Source organism: Jaculus jaculus, chromosome 5, assembly GCF_020740685.1.
Source record: "Jaculus jaculus isolate mJacJac1 chromosome 5, mJacJac1.mat.Y.cur, whole genome shotgun sequence".
In the NCBI taxonomy this organism is placed as follows: domain Eukaryota; kingdom Metazoa; phylum Chordata; class Mammalia; order Rodentia; family Dipodidae; genus Jaculus; species Jaculus jaculus.
This window is the reverse complement of record NC_059106.1, coordinates 102,841,839-102,864,740: the sequence shown is the minus strand read 5'-3', so window position 1 is coordinate 102,864,740 and position 22,902 is coordinate 102,841,839. Positions and strand designations below refer to the sequence as shown.

At 41.1% G+C, this 22,902-nt stretch overlaps 1 protein-coding gene across 4 annotated transcripts in view; it reads left to right on the top strand.

The window, feature by feature from the left end:
* The window catches only part of Insr (insulin receptor), a 216,054-nt gene that overhangs the window by 156,665 nt on the left and 36,487 nt on the right, over positions 1-22,902 (top strand). For 3 of the 4 annotated variants that reach the window (XM_045148649.1, XM_004661735.2, XM_045148651.1), the window contains 5 exons: positions 275-419; positions 1,447-1,661; positions 4,049-4,175; positions 9,023-9,273; positions 12,195-12,362. In XM_045148649.1, coding sequence (XP_045004584.1) covers positions 275-419; positions 1,447-1,661; positions 4,049-4,175; positions 9,023-9,273; positions 12,195-12,362 — 906 coding nt within the window. The remainder of the gene's footprint in view (positions 1-274; positions 420-1,446; positions 1,662-4,048; positions 4,176-9,022; positions 9,274-12,194; positions 12,363-22,902) is intronic. The other variant, XM_045148650.1, reaches the window with a different exon arrangement.

The following is a 22,902-nucleotide window of genomic DNA, read 5'->3' as shown; positions in this document are numbered from 1 at the left end:
GCCTCTTTCTCTCTCTGTCACTCTCAAATAAATAAATAAAAATAAAAATAAATTTAAAAAAGAAACGGTAGTTTTGTTTATTTGTGGTGCTGGATCCCAGAGTCTTGTGTGTGGTGGGTGAGTGCTCTACCACTGAGATATATCTCCAGCCCTACATGATAAGTTTTGTGTGTCTAAACCGCTTGTAGGCTGTGAGTGAACTGCTTACCATGGGAAATTTGGGATGATAAAAGTATTTCTGTTGATACTCATGGATGTTTTCTGTTTCCTATAGACAACCTGGCAGCTGAGCTAGAGGCTAATCTTGGCCTTATCGAGGAAATTTCAGGCTTTCTAAAAATCCGTCGGTCCTATGCTCTTGTATCGCTTTCCTTCTTCCGGAAGCTCCATCTGATTCGAGGAGAGACCTTGGAAATTGGGTATGTGGGAGAGGGAGAGGGAGATGGAGAAAGAGAGAGTTAGTTGCTGGTGCTCAATGAGCTTCAAATATATAGGTGAATGATATTCTGGGAAAGAAAACAGGCTGTGTGTGCAAAGGCTCTGAGGCAGGAACTGATTTCCCATTTTAGAAACAGTAGTTTTGTTTATTTGTGGTGCTGGATCCCAGAGACAAACAGAGCCTGCTTCTGTGTTTGTGGCTGCTAACTAGGAAACTCACAAATTAGAAAAACATAGGGATTTATGTGTGTTCATTCTGTGTTCATGTATGTGGGTACACATGTATGTGTAGGTGCACATGCATGTATGTGTATGTGGAGGCCAGAGGCCAATCTCAAGTGTCATTCCTTAGGCACTATTGACCTTTTGTAAGACAGATCCTCTCAACAATTGGAACTCATCAACTGCCTAGACTGGCTGGCTAGTGAGCCCAGATATCTGTCTATCTTAAAGGTCAACATCACCAAACCCAGCTTTTTTTTTTTACATGGGTTCTGGGGATTGAATCAAGGTCCTCATTTTCACGTGGCAAGCATTTTACCTGTGAAGCTGTTGCCAGCCTTCTTTCCCCTTTGCATTTCCTTCCTTGGACTCTCCTGCCTTTCACAGTTGGGCATTCTGGACTCCCAGCCATGACTATTTCTTATTATCTTGCAGTACTTGTCCAGCCCTGGCCTCTCTCCTTTATCATCCCTGAAAGCCAGTCTCTAGGGCTGTCCTCCCTGGGGGATTCTAGGAAGATGCTGATCTGTATCTCCAGTCTCAATCCATTATATTCTCACTTCCTTGCTCCCAAGACATAGCCCAGACACTTCTCTGGCCATAAAAATTCCTCAGTTTATCCCATTTTCCATATTTAACAGGTACAAATTGAGTCTTTGAAAACAAAGTGGTAAGTACTGGTATAATAACAATAAAATTAACTCCAGGCATGGTTCTTGCTATTTTAGAGTTGAAGAAGACAGGCTGTTTTGTGACTAGGGCTGTGTGCATATGATTTTTCTGTAGGAACTACTCTTTCTATGCCTTGGACAACCAGAACCTGAGGCAGCTGTGGGAGTGGAGCAAACACAACCTTACTATCACTCAGGGGAAACTTTTCTTCCACTATAATCCCAAACTCTGCTTATCTGAAATTCACAAGATGGAAGAAGTGTCAGGAACCAAAGGCCGCCAGGAGAGGAATGACATCGCTCTGAAGACCAATGGGGACCAGGCATCCTGTAAGTGACCCTATGCTGATACTCCCATTACCTGCCATCCTCAGCTACCACTCTGGCTCCCAGGGGTTTTCACAATTACCTGATAAGATACAACTCACTATAAGTAGCTTGTAAGATACCATTGGCAGGTTTTGTAAATTTTACTTGTGCCAGTGCCGTGCCTGTTACTGGGTGATGCTATGTCAAGTATCACATGCATATGTTAATGCATGTATGACCCATCCATTTTTAGTGCATATGTGTGTGCATGTATATGCATTAGTTGCTTCATTCTTTGATGTAACCAAATACCTGACAGAAGGCAGCTTAAGAAAGGGTATATTTTGACTTACAGTTGTGTGGAATGCAGTCCATTATGTCAGGGAAGGCGTGGCAGGCCAGCCCATCACATTATAGCCAGGAGCAGAGAATGAACAGGAAATGGGGCCTGACTTTAAAACCTCAAGGCCTGTACCCAATGATACACTTCCTTCAACAAAGCACCACTTCCTAAAAGTTCTACAACATTCTTAAATAGCACCATCATCTAGGGATCAAGTATTTAAATACATGAGCCTATGGGGGGCAGTTGACATTTTTACACAATAAAACTGAAAAGAAAACTTTTTTTCTTTTTTTTTGTTTGTCTGTGTATGGGTACATATTGATGTTAGAGGACAACCTTGGGTGCTATCTTCAGGAATGCCATCATATTTTATGAGACAGGGTCTTTCACTGGTCTGGAGCTCACCATTTAAGCTAGATTGGCTGGCCAGCAAGTTCCAGGATTCCTTCTATTTCTACCTCCTCAGTGCTGAGATTAAAGGTTCATACCACCACACCTGCCATTTTTACATGAGTACTGGGGATTTGAACTCAGGTCCTCATGCTTGCAAGGAAAACACTTTACTGACTGAGCCCTCTCCTCTTATATAAGCATCAAGCTTGGTGTTGATGCTGACAGTTTCAAAGTGGGTAAGATAGATGCATCACTCTGCATCTTCTGGGAAAAACATGTAAGGATAAAGTTGGGAGTGTAGAAAGTATGTTGAGGGCGGTGCTCTTGAAATATAAAGGGGGGGAGGGAAACAATTAGAGAGGACCTTCTGATAACAACATGGGCCTGACCTTTATAAACAGACAGGAGAATGAAAGAGTATGGTGCCTCAAAGAAAGGTACATCCTTTGAGTCATGGTGAGCTGTGGGGGAGGCTTGCATTAAAGGGGAAGTATTAGAGCCTGCCCATTTAATCATGGGTGGAGACTGATCAGTAAGAGCCAGGGTGTGGCTGGCATGTTCCAGCAGGTCCTGCCTTTGACATAACTGGAAGCTGTCAGCTGATAGATACTTTCTCAGGGAATTTTCTCTGTTAGGCAAAATATCTGAGGAGGATATGAGGTTTGGATGGAGTTTATAGGATAGAGTTTGTATTCTAGGCACAGAGAGTGACTCAGTCATATCTTTCCAAAGTTAAATGATCAACACTCTCTGTAGTCATTTGGCCCATGTTTGTTTGCACCCATGTAGCCTCTTGTGCTACGTCAAGCTTGCAAGTCAACATTATATCTGGACAATGAGAACCCTTTCTCTCACAAGTGACTGGGTAGTTGTCCTTTTGGGTTAAAAATGAACCATCAGTTTTTCAGGATATAAGCAGAATGTGTTCGAATATAATGCCCATGGATATCTCACTTAGTTATTGAGTATCTGTGTATGTGTCTGTGTGTGCACATGTGTATACTCACATATGCATGTATCCATGTTTGTATGTGTGTGAATGTGTGTTTACATATGTTTGTGTTTGTGTGGAGGCTAGAGGACAATCTCAGGTGTCATGCCTCAGAAACATCACCCATCTTATTTGAGACAGGGTCTGGTCTGTCACTATCCTGGAGCTCTCCAATTAGGATGGACTATCAGCAAGCACCAGGGATCCTCCTGTCTCCAACTCCCCAGAGCTGAGATTGCAAGTGTATGCCACCATATCTAGCTTGTTTTTTACACTTGGTCTTAGCCAAAAGACTGAGAAATGATTGGCCTTTTTGTTGTTGTTGTTGTTGTTTCAAAAAAAAAATTGGTTCCTGGGGATTGAACTTGGGTCCTCACATTTGCCAAGCAAGCACCTTATCAATTGAGCTATTACAGTATAGCCTATGAGTGTCTTATTTAGTTGAATCTTAGCTACCTAAGTGGTTTACTTGAAAGGCCAAGTTGTACAACTGGTTCATATCTTGGAATCTCTCTACAGCTTTTACACTCAAGACTGACACTCTGCCCACACCGAATGGAACGCATTTAAGAAATAACAGATTGTGTCAGTTCCTTGGGAAAGTGTGGCCTCACACACTTTTGGTCTGATGCTAACTATTCAATATTGCAATTGTCTAATTTTTTTTAAATTTTCTAGGTGAAAATGAGTTACTTAAATTTTCTTACATTCGGACTGGTTTTGACAAGATTTTGCTGAAATGGGAGCCTTACTGGCCCCCTGACTTCCGAGACCTCTTAGGATTCATGCTTTTCTACAAAGAGGCGTAAGTAGAAGGCTATGAGGAAGGGACAGAGCTTTCTCTTTGGGGGTTCCTCTCTATTTTCCTTCTCTATGTAGACTAAACTACTTAGGTTTCTTTTCAGTGTCTCATCAGTTCATATTACCCAAAGCCAGTAATTCCTCTTTTGTCAAAAGCCTGAAATTGAAGGAGACTGTTTTTCTCAATTTTGTGTGTATGTGTACATGTGGGTATATGTATTAGTGTACATGCGTATGTGTGCATGTAGAAGCCAGAGGACAACTTCAAGTGTCCTTCTTCTTAGATGCCATTCATCTTTTTTTGAGATAGGGCTTCCCAGTGGCCTGGAGCTCACCAAGTAGGCTAGACTGGATCAGTGAGCCCCAGGCATCCTCTTGTCTTTGCCTCCATAGCACTGAGATTATAGTCACATGATACCATGCCTGGAATTTTTATGTGAATTCTAGGGATTAAATCAGATCCTCTACTTGTGAGGCAAGCACCTTACTGAGTTGTTTTTCCCAGCCTCACGCTATTTTTATTTATTTATTTATTTTGAGATAAGGTCTCACTGTAGCCCAGACTGACCTAGAATTCACTATGTCGTCCCTGGCTGGCCTTAGACTCATAGATATCCTTCTACCTCTGCTTCCGGAGTGCTGGGATTAAAGATATGTACTACTACGCCTTGCATCTCCCCCTACTTTTTTTGTTTTGTTTTGTTTTATTTTTATTTATTTATTTGAGAGTGACAGAGAAAGAGAGAAAGAGGCAGAGAGAGAGAATGGGCGCGCCAGGGCCTCCAGCCACTGCAAACAAACTCCAGACGCACACGCCCCCTTGTGCATCTGGCTAACGTGGGTCCTGGTGAATCGAGCCTAGAACCGAGGTCCTTAGGCTTCACAGGCAAGCGCTTAGCCGCTAAGCCATCTCTCCAGCCCTCCCCCTACTTTCTAAGATAAGGTTTTACTATGTTGCTAAGGCTGGTCTTGAATTATGACTTAAGTGATCCTCCTGCCTCAGTCTCCCAAGTAGCTAGAAGTACAAATATGGGCTGCCACTCCCAACATTTTCCAATTTCATAGAATAATATTCCATTTTGACCATTTTTACACTTACATATACATATTAGACATTCTGAGTCAGTATAGTATTCTGAGATATTTTTGAAGTTTTGAAAAATATAATTTAATTGTTTTCCAATTTTTAAAAATCTAAGTAAAATAGGTATTACACTAACTGTGCTATTTTATGATCATATCAAAATAGAAGAAAGACTCATTGGAAAGAAGGGATTCAGGGAAGGGGGAAAAGGGAGGGTAATGAGAGGTGATTATGATCATGGTGTATTGTCTATATATACAGAAGTTTTCAATAAAATGTTGAAGTAACTAGTATAAAACAAATAAAAATGTATAGCTCCTAAATAAAAGTCCCCATAACCCATGATCATATTTGGGTGATTATCCTATTACTGGACTTGTCTACTGTGCTCTTCCAATGTACAAAATAAATTTGTCTTTTTTATTTTGAAAAGTGTAACATTTAAGTGTACAGTCTGGAGGCATTAAAGTACACCCACAATGTCATACAACTGTCACCACTATTTCCAGAATATTTTCATCCTGTGAATAAAAAATTCTGTACTCAAACATTACCTGGTCATTTAATATATGACTATATTGGAATTTCTAAGGAAGATAACAGAGTTGGTGATAGAAGTTACATATCTATCTATCTATTCTATATTATATGTGTGTGTATGTGTGTGTGTGTGTGTGTGTATTGTACATGAGAGCCTGTCTTGAGAGAGAGAAAATGTGTGTGTGTATATATGTGTGTGTGTTTATATACATATACATATACATATATATATTATATATATATATATATATATACACACACACACACACACACACACACATGCATATGCATGTATGTCACACATGTGTATGCATGGAGAGACCTGATGATAACCTCAGGTATTGTTCCTGAGGACCACTGTCCACCTTTTTTTTTGGTTTTCCAAGGTAGGGTCTCAATCTAACCCAGGCTGACACGGAATTTACTATGTAGTCTCAGGGTGTTGCAGTCCGGTTCACACTGCCAAACACGGGCAAGGGGAAACTGGCTATAACACCCATAAGCCCGCTCCCAACAATACACTCCCTCCAGGAGGCATTAATTCCCAAATATCCATCAGCTGGGAACCTAGCATTCAGAACACCTAAATTTATGGGGGGACCCCTGAATCAAACCACCACACAGGGTGACCTCAAACTCTTGGCATTTCTCTTACCTCTGCCTCCCAAGTGCTGGGATAAAAGGTGTGTGCCACCAGCCACCCTTTATTTATTTATTCATTTATATATTCATTTATATGAGAAACAAGAGAGAGAGCAAATGGGTGTGCCAAGGCCTTTAGCCACCACAAACAAACTCTAGATGCATGTACCACCTTTGTGCATCTGGCTTATGTGGGTCCTGGGGAATCAAACCTGGGTCCTGTGGCTTTGCAGACAAGTGCCTTAACCACTAAGCAATCTCTCCAGCCTCTGTCCATCTTTTTTTTTTTTTTTTTTGGTGGGCAGGGAGCAGAGTCTTTACTGGCATGGAACTCACCAATTAGGTTAGAGAACTCCTGGGATCCTCCTGTCTTCACCTCCCCTGTGCAAGATTTATAAGCTTTTTTTTTTTCTTTTATTTATGTAGGCAGGGTCTCATTCTGACCTCAAACTCATGATGATCCTCCTATTCAGCCTCCCAATTTTCTGGTATTAAAGGAATGAGCCACCATGCCTGACTGGATTAAAAAACTTGAACAACTATGTCTGTATTTTTTACATGGGTACTAAGTATCACCCCATCATAATCTCAATAATTTGCATCAGTGTGACCAAAGCAGAAAGAGATAAACCAGAACCAGAGGCAGGTATACCTTCAAAGAAATGTGTGCCCAAAGTGAGCTACTTCTGATAACCAGACCCTCACCTCCTAAAGGTGCCATAGCCTTTGAAATAGCACCACAAGCTAGGGACCAAACCTTCAAAACAAACTTTTGAGGGTTATTTATAATACTCATTAATATCTCATAGAATAGATAGTATCTATTGTTATAGATGTTTCTCATCTTAGATTGTAGTTACATGTTGATAACCCAAGTTGAAAATACTGTTAGTGGAAAATGCATTGATGACATGTATTGGTTATGTTACTTGTTGCTGTGACCAAATACCTGACAAGAAGCAGCTTGAGCAAGGAAAAGGTTTATTTCTACTTACAGCTTGAGGGGCTATATCTCATTGTGGTGGGGGTGGGGGACATGGTGGTCAGAGCAGGAGGCCACCTGAGGAGTTACATTCCATCATGGCAAGGAGGCATAGTGGTTGGAGGAGGAGGCCACCTGGCCACATAGCATCCATAATCAAGAAGCACAGAACAAGCAGGAAGTGGGCCGCACTATAAAAGCTCAAGGCTTGCCAGCAGTGACTTCCTTCCTCCTACAAAGCTCTACCTCCTGATCTTGCTATCTCTATCTTTTAAAACGGTTTCTTTTTTAATTTAATTTTATTTAGTTGACAGAAAGAGAGAGACAGACAGACAGAGGGGGAGAGAGAGAGAGAGAGAATGGATACGCCAGGATCTTCAACTGCTATAGACAAACTCCAGATGCATTCACCACTTTGTGCATCTGGCTTACATGGGTCCTGGGGAATTGAACCTGGATCCTTTGGCTTCACAGGCAAGTGCCTTAACTGCTAAGCCATCTCTCCAGTCCCTTTCTTTATCTTTTAAAGCATCCACAGCCTTCTCAAACAGCACCCACTAGGGACCAAATGTTCAAACACATGAGCCTATGAGGGACATTTCACATTCAAGCCACAGCACTACATCTAAGCTACCAAATGCCCTAGCTTGGCTGTTGATGTTGGTGTTCACCCTTTTGGATGTCCATCCTCATGATTTTGTGTCATTCTGGTAGCTGAGACACACTGGAGGTAGCCCAGCATCATGAGTTCATCACACCTTACATTGCTAGTCTGGAAGAAGATCTACAGTTAAACTTGTAAGTATGCAAAAGTTCACTTTAGACCATGGACCTGGCCGGTTAGCTCAGTTGGTTAGAGCATGGTGCTAATAAATTAGATCATGATAATTCAGATACCATCATCATCATCATTATTATTATAGACAAAAGATGTTATAATTGATGGACTGTCTTTGTCCTTATGTCATTTTTCCATTTGGTATAAGCATGTTGGTTAAACAAGAAGCAACACTAAACTGGGCATAGTGGTACATATTTATAATCTTATAATCACTTTGGAGTCTGAGATAGGAGGATCATGAATTTAAAGCCAAGCTGGGCTACATTAGCAAGTTCCACGGTAAGATGGGCTATAGGACAAAACCCAATCTCAACTAACCAAACATAACCAAATTAAATCAAAGCAAAAAGCCAATTAAAAAATAAACCAAGAGCCAGGCGTGGTGGCACATGCCTTTAATCCCAGCACTTGGGAGGCAGAGGTAGGAGGCTCACAGTGAGTTTGAGGCCACCCTGAACTACAGAGTGAATTCCAGGTCAGCCTGTGCTAGAGTGAAACCCTACCTCGAAAAACCCAAAAAATCAATCAATAAATATAAAAATAAGTCAATTTCAAAGGTGGGGGAGAGGGAGGGAATTAACATGGATTTTTTTATAATCATGGAAAATGCTAATAAAAATTAAAAAAAAATAAAAACAATAAATAAAGCAAACTAAAAAAGAAGCAATCTTCCAGGATATAACTTTTCCAAGCTCCTAATTCCAAATTATGTAGATTAACAGTTACACCATGGTAACCATTCTCCCCGTTTTATCTTGCAAGCCCTTATCAGAATGTGACAGAGTTTGATGGGCAGGATGCATGTGGCTCCAACAGCTGGACCGTCGTGGACATTGACCCACCTCCAAGGTCCAATGACCCCAAGTCACAGAACCACCCTGGGTGGCTGATGCGGGGTCTTAAACCCTGGACTCAGTATGCCATCTTTGTCAAAACCTTGGTCACCTTTTCTGACGAACGTAGGACCTACGGGGCCAAGAGTGACATCATCTATGTGCAGACAGATGCCACTAGTAAGTATTTCTTGTCAGTACGGATTAGCTGTTGAACTGGCTCTCTTGCCTTTGGTAAGTGTGATGGTTTATGTTGACTGTCAACTTGACAGGATCTAAAATCACTTTTGAGGCATTATGTAGATTAGGCTAGCCTCTGTGCAAATCTCAGAGGGATTATCTTGATTAGATTAAATCAAGTGGGAAGATCCACCTTAACTGTGGGCAGCATCATTCCATGGACTGGGGTCCTGGACTGTATAGAAAGGAAAGAGCTGGCTGAGCAGCAGCATTCATCACTCTCTACTTCTTCACTGTGCTGAATGTGACCAGCTGCTTCAAGCTCCTGCCCCCATGCCTTCCCTTCCATGACAGACTATAACCTGGAACTGTGAACCGAAATAAAACTTTCTTCCCTGAAACTGATGTTTGTCAGGTGTTTTGTCTGAGCAATGAGAAGGCAACTGATATAGTAAGCCACACTGAGATGTCCTATGACATGCTGTTTTGCATAGTGAATGGCTTCTATGTTGTTACTGTAAACAAATATCTGACCAGAAGCAACTTAGAGAAGGAAAAAAGATTTATTTTCAGCTTACAGTTTTGAGAGGGAAGGCATGTTTACAGGAGTGGGAACATTGTCAGGCAGGAGGTAGAGGGTGAACAGGAAGTGGGGCCAGGCTATAAAACCTCCAGGTGTACCCTCAATTTCCCACTTTCTCCAACAAGGTTCCACCTCCTAAAAGCTCCACAACCTTTCCAAACAATGCCACCTGGGAGCCAAGTGTTCAAACACATGAGCCTATAGGGGGCATGTCACATTGAAACCACATCAGCTTCTGAAGGCTGAGCTTAGTATTTCCAGATGATAATACAGTAGCAACAAAACACTTAGAGGGAGTATACAGTATGGCCCGCACTAACATTTGTTTCCTGCAGTTTTAGTTACAAGAGATCAATTGTAGCTTTGGCTACATACAAGTTCAAGGCCAGTAGTACACATTTATAACATTAACACTGGGGAGGTGCAGGCAGGAGGATCTGGAGTTGGAGCCCAGCCTGGGTTATACAAGGCCTTGTCTCAAAAGTAGAAAACAATAATGCAGAACTTCTATCACTGTACATTGATATAATTATCCCATTTTATTAATGTTATTAGTAATCTCTTAATTTCTCTGATTCCTATGTTAGACTTTATCCTAGATGTATATGTATAGGAAAAATACTGTATGCATAGGATTCAGATATTTACTGTGGTTGTAGAATATATCCCCACAATTAGTTTATATATATGTGTGTGTGTGTATGTTTGTGTGTGTGTGTGTGTGTGTATTTCATAATATAATATATATATTAATGAAAACTTATCAACTAATCACAAACATAAAAAGAATGACTTTATGTAAGTGTCTTCCAGCTTATACATTTTGCCATTTTTGTTACATCTCATCTCTTTTTTTTCTAAGATTTATTTTGATTCGTGGTTGAGCTCTTGACAGGCATGTCTTATCCAAACTTTCTATTTTTGACAACTTTCATACATGTGCATAATGCATTTTCATCATAACTTCCTTCCGTTATCTTTTAAAAAATATTTATTTGAGAGACAGAGAAAGAGGCACATAAAGAGAGAATGGGTACACCAGAGCTTCTAGCTACTGCAAACAAACTCCAGATACATGTGCTGTCTCGTGCATCTGACTTTACATGGGTACTGGGGAATTGAACCTGGGTCCTTTGGCTTTGCCAGCAAGCACCTTAACTGTGAAGCCATCTCTCCAGCCCTCTGTTACCTTCTTTTGCCTCCTCCTCCTCCTCCTGACACTGAATCCTTTCTTCTTTCCAAGTAGTTGTATTCTACTTCGATGTGATTTTTTGCCCTCCTCCAACAAAAACCATGCCAAAATGTTGATGGCCCAGTATTGTGCAGGTCTTGTGCAGGTAACACAGCCTCTGTTAGGTCATAAATGCAATGGCCAGAGGATAGAGTCCATCATGGCAGGGAAAGCATGCCAGGAACAGGAAACCGGCATCATATTATCACATCAACAGAGGAAGTAGAGAACAGCAATCAGAGCACGGCTGGAACACCTCAAGGCCTGCCCTCAGTGACATGCTTCCTCCAGCAAAGTTCTAATTCCTAAAGGTTCCACAGTCTTCCAGGTTACTGGCTCCAACTAAGAATTAAATATTCAGACATTTTACATTCAAACCACTACATACATTCTATGCCCTCCTCTGCCTTGAGGTCCCCTCTTTCAGCCCTCCTCATCTCCTTCAGCTATTGCCACTCTTTAATGGACAACTTTGTGGTGCTTTTTAGGGTATTTGGATGCCAATTCAATCTCACCATCTGGGGTTGTTTGCCTGGTATGCATTAAAGCCTGGGTTCAATCCTCAGCATTGAACAAGACCAGGTGTGTGATGGTATGTGCCTGTAATCCTAGCACCGAAGAGGTAGTGGCAGGAGCATCAGGAATTCAGTCATCCTCCACTACACAGCAAGTTTCAGGCCATCTTGGACCGCATGAGATCTTGTCTCGAATTAAAAAGCAAAAATCAAGCAAGACCCAAGGATTTCAGATTTTCTTGCTGAGTTTAATTTGGATCAAATGTTAACTCAAAACTGTGAGTTTATTGGTCTCTCTCCACCATTCTATATTTGGCCCAGCAGTATCTTTCCAATGCTTGGGATATTTAGGAACTTGGTCAGTGTTTGTCATATGAATGGACAATGGCAACCACATAATCTGTGGTATTAATGATCTGTAATTTGGTAACACATACTCTTATGGGGCAAGTATTTCATGTGTCTCTGGTTTTCTCATCTTAGTAACACTTCCATAAACTTCCTAATGGTTTAACTAGGGTGACCTCCACTGAGGTTCACATAACTTGCACATTCTTCCTCAAACTAGACTGGTTTCCTTTTTCCTTTCCAGATCCTTCTGTCCCTCTGGATCCTATATCGGTTTCTAATTCCTCATCCCAGATTATTTTGAAATGGAAGCCCCCCTCAGATCCCAATGGCAACATCACACACTATTTGGTTTACTGGGAGAGGCAGGTGGAAGACAGTGAACTATTTGAGTTGGACTATTGCCTCAAAGGTGAGTACAGGCGGTTGGGATGGTGCTGGCCATATTTTGTTCTGCTTATCAGGATGTAGGTCTCTCTTCTGGTTTCCCAGGGTGTATGTGTGTACACACAAAGGCATGTGCATACACACACAGTCACACTACATTTGATTTCACAAAAAAACACATACATACTTTTCAGCATTTTGCAGCTACACACTGAAGATTTATGTGAAATCTAGATACAGGGTTCATTGTTGAGACCCTGCATAGCACATATAAGGCCCTGGGCTCTATCCCCAGTACTGCAAAACAATGAAAGAAACAAAGACCAGACACAAGCATGGGAGTCACAGCAGTGTTTTTGTCAACCATAAACCACATGTACAACAGTGTTTTCTGTCCATAAGAGTATATGGCTTAGTGATATTGTAGTCACCTTAGTTTTGGTAAGCATAATCTGTGATGGATCTAAAATGATGAAATCACTAAATAATGCATTTTTTTCTTTTTCTTTTCTCATGTGTGTGTGTGTGCGTGTGGTAGTTTTTCTGTATGTGTGAGTATGGAGGCCAGAGAACAATCTCTGGTGTCATCTTCAGGAATGCTGTCCATCTCTTTGTGAGACAAGGTCTGTCATTAGCTTAGAGCTCATTAATTAGACTAGACTGATTGACCATCAAGCCCAAGGGATTCTCTTGTCTCGGCCTGCACAGTTTTGGAATAACAGGAGCACACCACCATACATAGCATATTTATATGGGTGCTGGGAATCAAACTCAGGTCCTCATGCTTACAAGGCAATCACTTAACCCACTGAGACATATCTTCAGCTGTAGTGATTCATTAGTTATTTGATTTTCTCCTCTTGGTTCCTCCCTAATTTTTACATAGAAGGGAATGAGTCTGTAATTTTGTTAACTGTGTATGCTTAAGTCTGTCAGAAGGAAAATGGAGAAATGTTTGAAACTTTGAACTTGCTCACATTAGTTTAAAACTGGGTTTACCTTTTTTTTTTTTTTGAGATAGGGTCCTCCATAGCCTGGGCTGTCCCCAGACTCACTATATGCAACTATGTAGCTGCACCTGGCCTCCACCTCCTGCCTTTACTTCCAAATACTGGAATTATAGGCATGTGCCACCATATGTGGTTTTTAAAAGCGATGTATTTCAATTTTTCATTAATGTACTGGAAATGTTCATGTGTGAGTATTGTGAAGCATATATAAAACATGCAAAAATCAAATATGAGTCCTGAGTGTTTATATCACTTAAGCTTTTATCATTTATTTGTGATGAAGACATTCAAAGTTCTCACAATGGTGGTGAAGAGAGGCTGAGAAAGGTATGAGTATGTATCTTAGGGGGAAGAAGTTGTACAATGAATATAAAGTTGTAAATATATGACAACCTTCTGGTGTCCTTTATGTAGTAGAATAATAATAGTATGTTGTATATTTGAAATACCAAAATGGGAATGTGGCTTAGCACTAGAAACTGAGTTCATACTGCAAGTACTCATACAAAATTCTGGGTGTGGTAACGAACACCTATAATCTCAATGTTGGGAAGGTAAAGACAGAATGATCCCTGGAACTTGGTAGCTGTTTAGCCAAATTGGTAAGTACCAGGTACAGTGAGAAACCCTGTCTCAAAAAATAAGAGCTGGGTGTGGTGGTACATGCCTAGGAGGGTTGCTGTGAGTTTGAGGCCACCCTGAGACTACATAGTGAATTCCAGGTCAGCCTAGGCTACAGTGAGACCCTACCTTGCAAGAAGAAAAATAAGGTCATGAGTAACTGAGGAAGACACCTGACATCAACATTTAACCTCACACATGCACACATACATACATACATGCACCCACACATATAAAAACACATATCTGTACATACCATATACACACAGAAAACAAAAATAGCTCAAGTAGATTGAAAAATGCCATCAAGCCAGAGAAGCTGAATTTTTTTCTTTTTTTAGTTGATTTGTCTTTAATTCACTGTCTTGTATAGATATTTTCATTTAGTGATAACCTATGACCATGACCTTGGAGGAAAAGGCCAGGAGGTTGCTGGAGAGGTGAGGTTGAGGTTTGCCCTTGGCCCAGCTCCTGACCTGCTGTAGGCTTTTGGCTAAGTTACCCAGCAAGTTCTGTGTGTCTCCTTTTCTGGAGAAGGGATGGAGATGGGTCATTAGGAGCCATCCCAGCTCTAAGATCATGTGCTATGTGAATGGCTGTGACATCATCTCTGCCTGAGCCAAAGATTGCAGATGTGATTTATCTCCTGGAATGCTTTAAATAACTTGCGAGCAAGACTGATCTTGGGCTCAGCACTGAGCTATTGGCTTTGTATTCGAATGTCTGAAGCACCACTAATAATATCAAAGTTCTGCTTTATTTTCCTTTAAAGAGCAACAACTTTTTTTGTTTGACGGTTATTTATTGCATGGGTGTATATGTGCATGCATATTTATGTGGGGGGAGGGAGATGACATGGGATATTTTTTCTCAGGAACACCATCCAGCTCCTTTGAGATAAGGTCTCCCATTTACCTGGAGCTTGCCAAACAGGTTATACTTCCTGGCTAGTGAGCCCCAGGGATCCTCCTGTCTCTACCTCCCCAGCACTGGGATTACCTTCTATGTGAGTGCTGTGGCTTGAACTCAGCTCCTTATTTCCAAGGCAAGCACTTTACTGACTGAGCTATCTCCTTAGCTTCTGTTTTTTTGTTCATTTTTGTGTTAGGGTTTCATGTAGCCCACGCTGTCCTCTGCTGACTGTGTGCCGTAATGGTCTTGAACTCCTGATCTTCAAGCCTCCACTTCCCCATTGCTGGTGTGTATTTAGACACCTGGCTAGTAGAAACAACTTTTCTACAAATCTAAATTCAGATTACCACAGGGCTGTTTAAGTATGGTTTGATGCATGATTATCACAGATAATAGAAATTAAATTAAAATAAATATAAATATAAATTCACTAAGTAGGTTGAAACATGAGGACTCGAGTTCAATTCCTAAACCCATGTAAAAATGCCAGGCTGGTGATGTGTGCCTCTAATCCCAGTGCTGGAGATTTAGAGGCAGGAGGCGCCCTGGGGCTTGGTGGCTAGCCAGTCTAGCCTAATTGGTGAATTCCAGGTCTCAAAACAAAAATAAAATACACCAAAAAAATCAGGCGCATCTGTTCCTGACAAACAACACTTAAGGTTGTCCTTTGGCTTCCATATACACATGTATCTCCACACACGACATGCATACACATGCTTAGCAAAATAAACCCACTAAGGACAAATACTATGGGGTTACTTATAGGAAGTTCTTAGATAGCTAAACTTATGGGTACAAGAGACAGAGTGGTAGGTGCATGGGGTTGGTGAGGATATGGGAGTAAGTGTAGAAGGCAAACAGAGTTTTAGTTTGGGAATTTGGAAAAGTTCCAGAAATGTGGGCTGGAGAGATGGCTTAGCAGTTAAGCGCTTGCCTGTGAAGCTTAAGGACCCTGGTTCAAGGCTCGATCCCCCAGGACCCATGTTAGCCAGATGCACAGGGGGCGCATGCGTCTGGAGTTTGTTTGCAGCGGCTGGAGGCCCTGGTGTGCCCCTTCTGTCTCTGTGTCTGTCTCTTTTTCTCTCTCTAGGTCTGTCGCTCTCAAATAAATAAATAATTTTTTTAAAAAATGAGAAAAAATTTTAAAAAATTTAGAAAATTTCAGATATCGATATGGGTGATAATTGTCCAAGTAAGTAGACTCACTGCCACTGATGGTACACTGAAACCTGGTCAAAATGGTAGTCTTCATGCTATTTTTATTTTGATACAAGTTAAGTCACACACAAAAGAAATATATTAACTATGTTTAATAGTGGATTTTTGTAAATTAAAAATATGTATCACATAAGATTTGCCAGTTTAACTGTGTCTAACATACCCATGGTCATGCAGCTATCCCCTTATTCATTTCCAGAACTTTCTCATCTTCCTGAGCTGAAACTCTTAACTACCATCCCTCTTTTCCAGCCCTGGTACTCATCATTTTACTTTCTATGTATGTGTGCACCTATGTTTGTATCTATGTGGAGAGCAGAGTTCAACACTGGGTGTCTTTTGCTATCATTTCTGTGCTTTATTTTTTTTGAGACAGAATCACTGAACTTGGAGTTCACCAATTCAGCTAGACTAGCTACCCAGCAAGTCCCTGTGATCCTCCTAAATCTACCTCCCCATCACTAGGATTATAAGCATGTGCCACTGTGCCCAGCATTTTACATCAGTAGTGAGGATCTGAGCTCAGGTCTTCATGCTTTACCCCTTAGCTATTGACCAAACCCCTTGTGTTACGTTAATAATCTTAGAAAAACCTAGGGTACCCAGTGTTGTAGAATCACACTTTTACGTCATCAAAGCCTCCCTTCTCTCTCTTAATTGTTTATATGTTTGTATGATATGTGTGTGGAGGACAACCTCAGGGTGTTGGTCCTCACCTTCTACCTTGTCTGAGACAAGGTCTTTCTTTTCTCTCTCTCTCTCTCTCTCTCTCTCTCTCTCTCTCTCTTTTCTATCTATCCATGTGTCTATCATCTTTTATCTATTTATTATTGTGAGCTTTTGAGAGCCTTATGAGTCTGCCTCCCATTACTGTAGGTGACTTGGGATTACTGATGCATGTGCCACTGTACATCTGGCTTTACAGGGGTACTAGGGCTCTGAACTACCCTCATCAAGCTTTCATAGCAAGGGCTTTTACCCACTTAGCCATCTGTCCAGTGCTGTTTCCCTTATCTACAGAAAAAATTATCAAGATTTCCCCTAAGAAAATCTTTATCATTTTCTTTAGCCCTTAATGTGGTAACTAGTTCCCCTTATAATTAACCAAGTCAGCTTATTCTATGTCTATGCATAGGCATGAGATGATATATCTTTAGTCCCTTGCAGGCTTTCCAAGCTATGTAAACACTTCAGTTTCTGAGTAGATACTTGCCATTCATCAAGGTAGAAAGGAAGAAACAAATAGCAAGCAGTAGATAAATAAAATAAAAGAACAGGAGACCAGGTGCTTACAACACTCAGCAGGAATGAGTGAGGAAGCCCTTCAGAGATAGCTGGAATCACCTGCCTGTCAAAGATCTGGGCAAAACATCCTCTACTTGGAGAGGCTTCCAATTATTAGGGCTTTTTGTTTATTTTTTTCATATCTATGAAAAATATGTATATATGTGGGGGAAATATATATAATATAAATATTATACACACACACATATATACATATATGTATGTATGGGTATATATATATATACATACACCCCCCATGGAGTACAGTGTTGTATCCTGTCACTGACAGTCCCCATTTCCCTGAGGGACCTCATCAGTAAGGTCCTTGGTGTTCACTGTGGGGTAATTAGGGCCTCTGTTAGTTTCTGGGAGGGGGCGGTCTGTACCTCAGGATATTTCTACTCACCCTGTGGCTCTTACAATCTTCCTGACCCCTCTTCCACAACAATCTCTGAACCTTGATGTGTTAGCAGTTTCTTTTTAGTGTTGAGTTCTCTATAGCCTCCATATTTTTGTTACAATGTGTTTCAGTTCACCTCCATGTTTGTTACTATTTCCCTGTATTATTGTCAGGCCAGCATTGGGAGCAATACTCCTGTTGCTGCTTCCTCTGCAATTTCTTCTTAGAACCTGGTAAATGTGGTAGAGGTGGCATATCTCATGGTGAACAGTTGGTTATCTTTTCTTATCAAATTGATGGATCTTGTCAGTATTCTCTACTATCTTTAAAATAAAACAGATTCTCCAACCAAGGGTGAGAGCAGCTTTGATTAAGGGAGTAATGCATGTAATTTTTTTTATTTTTTTAATTTTTATTAACATTTTCCATGATTATAAAATATATCCCATGGTAATTCCCTCCCTCCCCACCCCCACATTTTCCCCCTTCCATTCTCCACATGTAATTTTTTAAATGTCATTCCCCTCTTTATTTTTAGACATGCACATGTTTTAATAGATCAGTTTTTATGTGTATAACTGTTCAAAAGAAACACAATAAGTTCCTTATCAAGGTCAATTTTGCTTTCAGAAAATTGTTAGAACAGTGTGTTTCCAAACATTGATGGTGTAACACTGACAGTTACAATTAATGTGTCTGGGAAGCCTAAAAATCATTTGTGTAAGACAAATAAATTTGCTTCATTTGTTTAAAAAGGAAAAATAACTTTTACTCATAAAGTACAGATTTACATGCAAAAGAAGTTAATTTTATATCCTATTTTCATTGTAAAGGACAATTTAAGAAGTAAGTAACAATTCTGGCATAAAATAAAAATAAGAAAATAATAGAATACGAAATGGAATAAGAAAACTGCAAAGTAGAATAAATAAAATCAAATGTTAAATATTTCGTGCTTTACCACAGCTAGTGGCACTGTTGATATCATGTCTGTCAGTCTCGAAGCCTAAAAGTTCTAATAAGACTGACTCTTCTATGTGGAGTATTCCTTGAAGTATTCTCTGTAGGGTTGGCTTTATGCTCTTATAATCATAGATCTGGCTTTTATCATGCAAAATTTTCCTTTCTCCTTTTATTGTGAAGGATACTTTTTCTGAGTATAGTAGTTTTGGTTGGAAGCCATGTTTTTGTTTTTGTTTTAAATTTGAAGTACTCCATTCCAAGCTCTTCTGGATTTTAGAATTTCCATTGAAAAATCTGAGGTAATTCTGACGGGATTGCCTTTGTAATGTTTCTTGCTTGCTTTAACTATAATGTAATATGGAGAGTTTCTTCTTTGTTCTTGTCTGGTGTTCATTGAGCTTCTTGTGAGAGTAGGAAAAGTTTCTTTAATAATTTTGTTGAAGATATTCTCTATGCTTTGGACCTATATATATTTCTTTTTATTTTTTCCTCCCTCCTCCTCCTCCTCCTCCTCTTCCTCCTCCTCCTCCTCCTCCTCCTCCTCCTTCTCTCTCTCTCTCTCTCTTTCTTTCTTTCTTTCTTTCTTTTCTTTGTTTTTTGAGGTAGAGTCTCACTCTAGTTCAGGCTGACCTGGAGTTCACTATGTAGTTTCAACTCATGGCAATGGCAATCTCTGCCTCCCCTGCTGGGATTAAAGGCATGTGCCACCATGCCTGGCTTCTTCCCTTTCTTGTATATCCATGATCCAGATATTTGGACTTTTGGGGGGTATCCCACATTTCCCTCATATTGTATTCGCATGACTTTTTGAACTTGTCATAGATTTTTAGACTCTGGTTTTCCTTTATCTTGTCTTTGAGTTCTAAAATTCTGCCCTTCACATGATCTACTCTGTTAGTGACAGTTTCTAGGGAGGATTTTAAAAGATCTTTTGATTTTTGTTTTCTGTTGCATTTTTCTGCATCTTATCCATCCCTTTAAAATATTTTTTATTTGCTTATTTAACAGAGAGAGAGAGAGAGAGACTGGTGCTCTAGGGCCTCCAGCCACTGCAGATGAACTCCAGACTCATGTATCCCCTTGTGCATCTGACTAAAGTGGGTCCTGGGGAATCGATCATAGGTCCTTTGGCTTAGCAGGCAAATGCTTTAACCTAAGCTAAGCCATCCCTTCATCCCTTACCCATCCCTTTTTGAGTTCTAATTCCAGTTCTACATTTGATTTTCTTGACATTTCTTGGAATTCATTCTTGCCTTTAGTCATGTCTTCATTAAGCCTAATCCAGTGATTGTTGAAATCATCTATTTATTTGTTGACTCACCTGCAATTTGTTATCTGTCTTTTAAGATCTCTCTGATTTTCTTCAATTTTGTTAAGACAAGTAATGAGAGTTATCTGTTGTAGGTGATGGTTCTGTTGTATTTTATTTATGTGATTGTTGGTTTTTGGTGATTTACTTCCAATTCTGCTACCTGTTTAGTCATAGTCTCCTTAAATTTGTTTCATAAGCTTATTGTGCTTTCATTTTGGGAGCTTGTTTATCTGGCATATCCTCTTTGTTTTCAGTGGAGACTTCTATTGTGGGGTTAGGCATTCTCAGGCTAGATGTCTTACTTTGTTATGGATACAGCCATGCTAGCTATTGTGGTCTCTTCAATGAGTGGTCTGTTTCAGTTAGATCCAGATAGAAGTAGGTTGGCCTTATATCCACAGATTTTGATTGGGTACCCTTGGGCCTGGGAGGGTTTTCCTTGTGAGTGCTGTCTCGTGAGACCCTGGGATGCCTAACCAAGTCCGTGGCCAAGTAGGGTCTTTTTCTCATCATGCTGCTGCTTACTTGCTGGCCCTTGGTGGTAAGGTTGGATGTTCCTGCTTGTGGCAAACTGGGGGTGTGAAGAGATCCCACTGGGGCTGGACCCTAATCAGGGAGTATGTGGGGCTTTTTGGATCATGTGGCTGTGGGGTAGTGTTGGTCTTTGTCATCCTGCCCTGAGCTCAAAGTCACCAGTGCTTTGGTGAAGACCACTTTTGTGCATGTATCAGAGAGTCCTCACTTATGCAAGCTCTTGTGATTGATTGGTCAGTGTGCAGGATTCAGGCAGATTGCCTGTGTACTGTGACAGGACAGTGTATGGTGGTCTGGCACTCAGCCTCTGTGGCCTTACTGTCCCATATGTGGAAGTTAACTGATAGAGAGAGCAAGGGGATAGTGGCCCCAGCTCACTCTAGCTACCAATCTGTGTGGAAGTCAGAGAGACCTGGAGCCTGTGCATCCCCAGCTGTGCCACACCCATGGAACTCAGGGCAGCCCACTCAGTTGTGTGAAGATTGGACTACCTGCCAGCACCTGCGAGTCCCCCAGCTTCCTGCCTGTGCCTAAGCTGTGCAGGAAGTGGAGCTATGACTGAGTGTGTGCCTGACACCCTCCCTGGCTGGTCACCTATTCCAAAGTATGCAGGTATGGTCTCAGCCCCCTCCCCCACCACCTCCATGTGGAGGTCAGGGGAACAGTTCACCTGTACACATGGAGCTTGGACCACTTACCTGTGTGAGAGTGTTCCCCAGCCCCTGTTCTTTTGCCATGCAGCAGCTGGTCCCATGCTTACCCTGCTCTGTGGGCTGGTCCCCCATGTGAGAGCGCAGAGTATAGAGGAAGGCCCATCACTAACCTGCCCTACTCACCAGTACTCAGTCCAGGCATGTGGGTGTCAGTCTGGCACCCCAGTAGGTTGTCTACTTAGTCATGCTGCAGAGCTCAGAGCATGTAGGAATTGGTAGGGTCTTGTATGTGCACCCCGTGCCCACCCAATGGAGAGGATCTGAAAAGTTGCCTCTAGTACTTAACCCCAAAACCTTGTCTACTTTCTCCCCTGAAGTTCTAGTGTGGTTATGAGTCCATCATCTTGACTGGAAGCCTCAATGATCAGTTTTATTTATTTTTAAATTATTAGCATAATAATTATTATTACTGTGTATGCATATGTGTGTGAACGGACATGCATATACCACTGTGTATGTGTTGAGGTCAGAGGATAACACTGGAGTGTTAGTCCTCTCCTTCCACCTTGTTTTGAGACAGAGTTTTGCATAATTGTTGTTCTGCCTCTGGGAATGCAAGTCTAGCTGGCCCCATTAGCTTCATGATTCTCCTGGCTCTGCCTCCCTTGTCATAAGCATGTTGGGATTATGGATAACTGAACCACTTTGTGTCCAGCATTTATGTAGGTGCTGGGGATTTGAACTTGGGTCAGCAGGTTTGTGGAGTAAGTGCCATCTCCCAGCCCTTCACAGATATTTTTATACCATGGGATAAGCCGTAATGACCTCTGTTTAAGATTTGGCGGGTTGGGGGACCAGACAGCTTGGGAAATAATTTACCTTCCAGTATAGTGGTTTTGATTTTGGTCTGTAAACATGATTACATGATTGGACCTGAGACACTATGGTGGGAGTGGGGTGCTTACTCCATTCCCAGTCAGTCCTCAACAAGTTATAACATTGCATGCTAATTTACCAGTATAACTTATACTATACTTCATCAACTCATGGATTTTAGGAGACCTTGGGATTAAAACACTGTGGGCATTTTAAAATAAAACAGTTTTGCCAATCTTGGTGGTGCATATCTATAATTCCAGCTACTTGGAAGGCTGGGGAAAAAGGATCACCAAATTCCAGGCCATTTGGGACTACAGAATGAGTTCAAAGCCAGCCTGGGCAAGTTAGTGAGACCTCATATCAAAATCAAAAGTAAAATGGTGACTGGAGATGTGGCTTAGCAGTAGAGTGTCTGCCTAGAATCCTCCAGTGAGAGGCTGAGGTTGGTTCACTGGTAAAATGGTTGTTTGTCATGTGTGAGACCCTAGATTCAATCTCTAGTACTGTAAAAACCAAAACCAAATGAAAAAAAAAATTTAGAACTGGCTATGGTGGTGCACACCTTTAATCCCAGCACTCTGGGAGGCAGAGGTAGGGGGATTACCATGAGACCCTACCTCGAAAACAACAACAACAAAAAAATTTAGAGCTACTGCCTAGAGAATTTGATTTTCTTTCTCTCTTTCTTTTCCTTCCATCTCTCAGTTTCTCTCAGTTTAGGAATTCCTGATTCTCATTATTTTGGATGTTGCAGACTACATCACTTTCTGGGTAGGGAC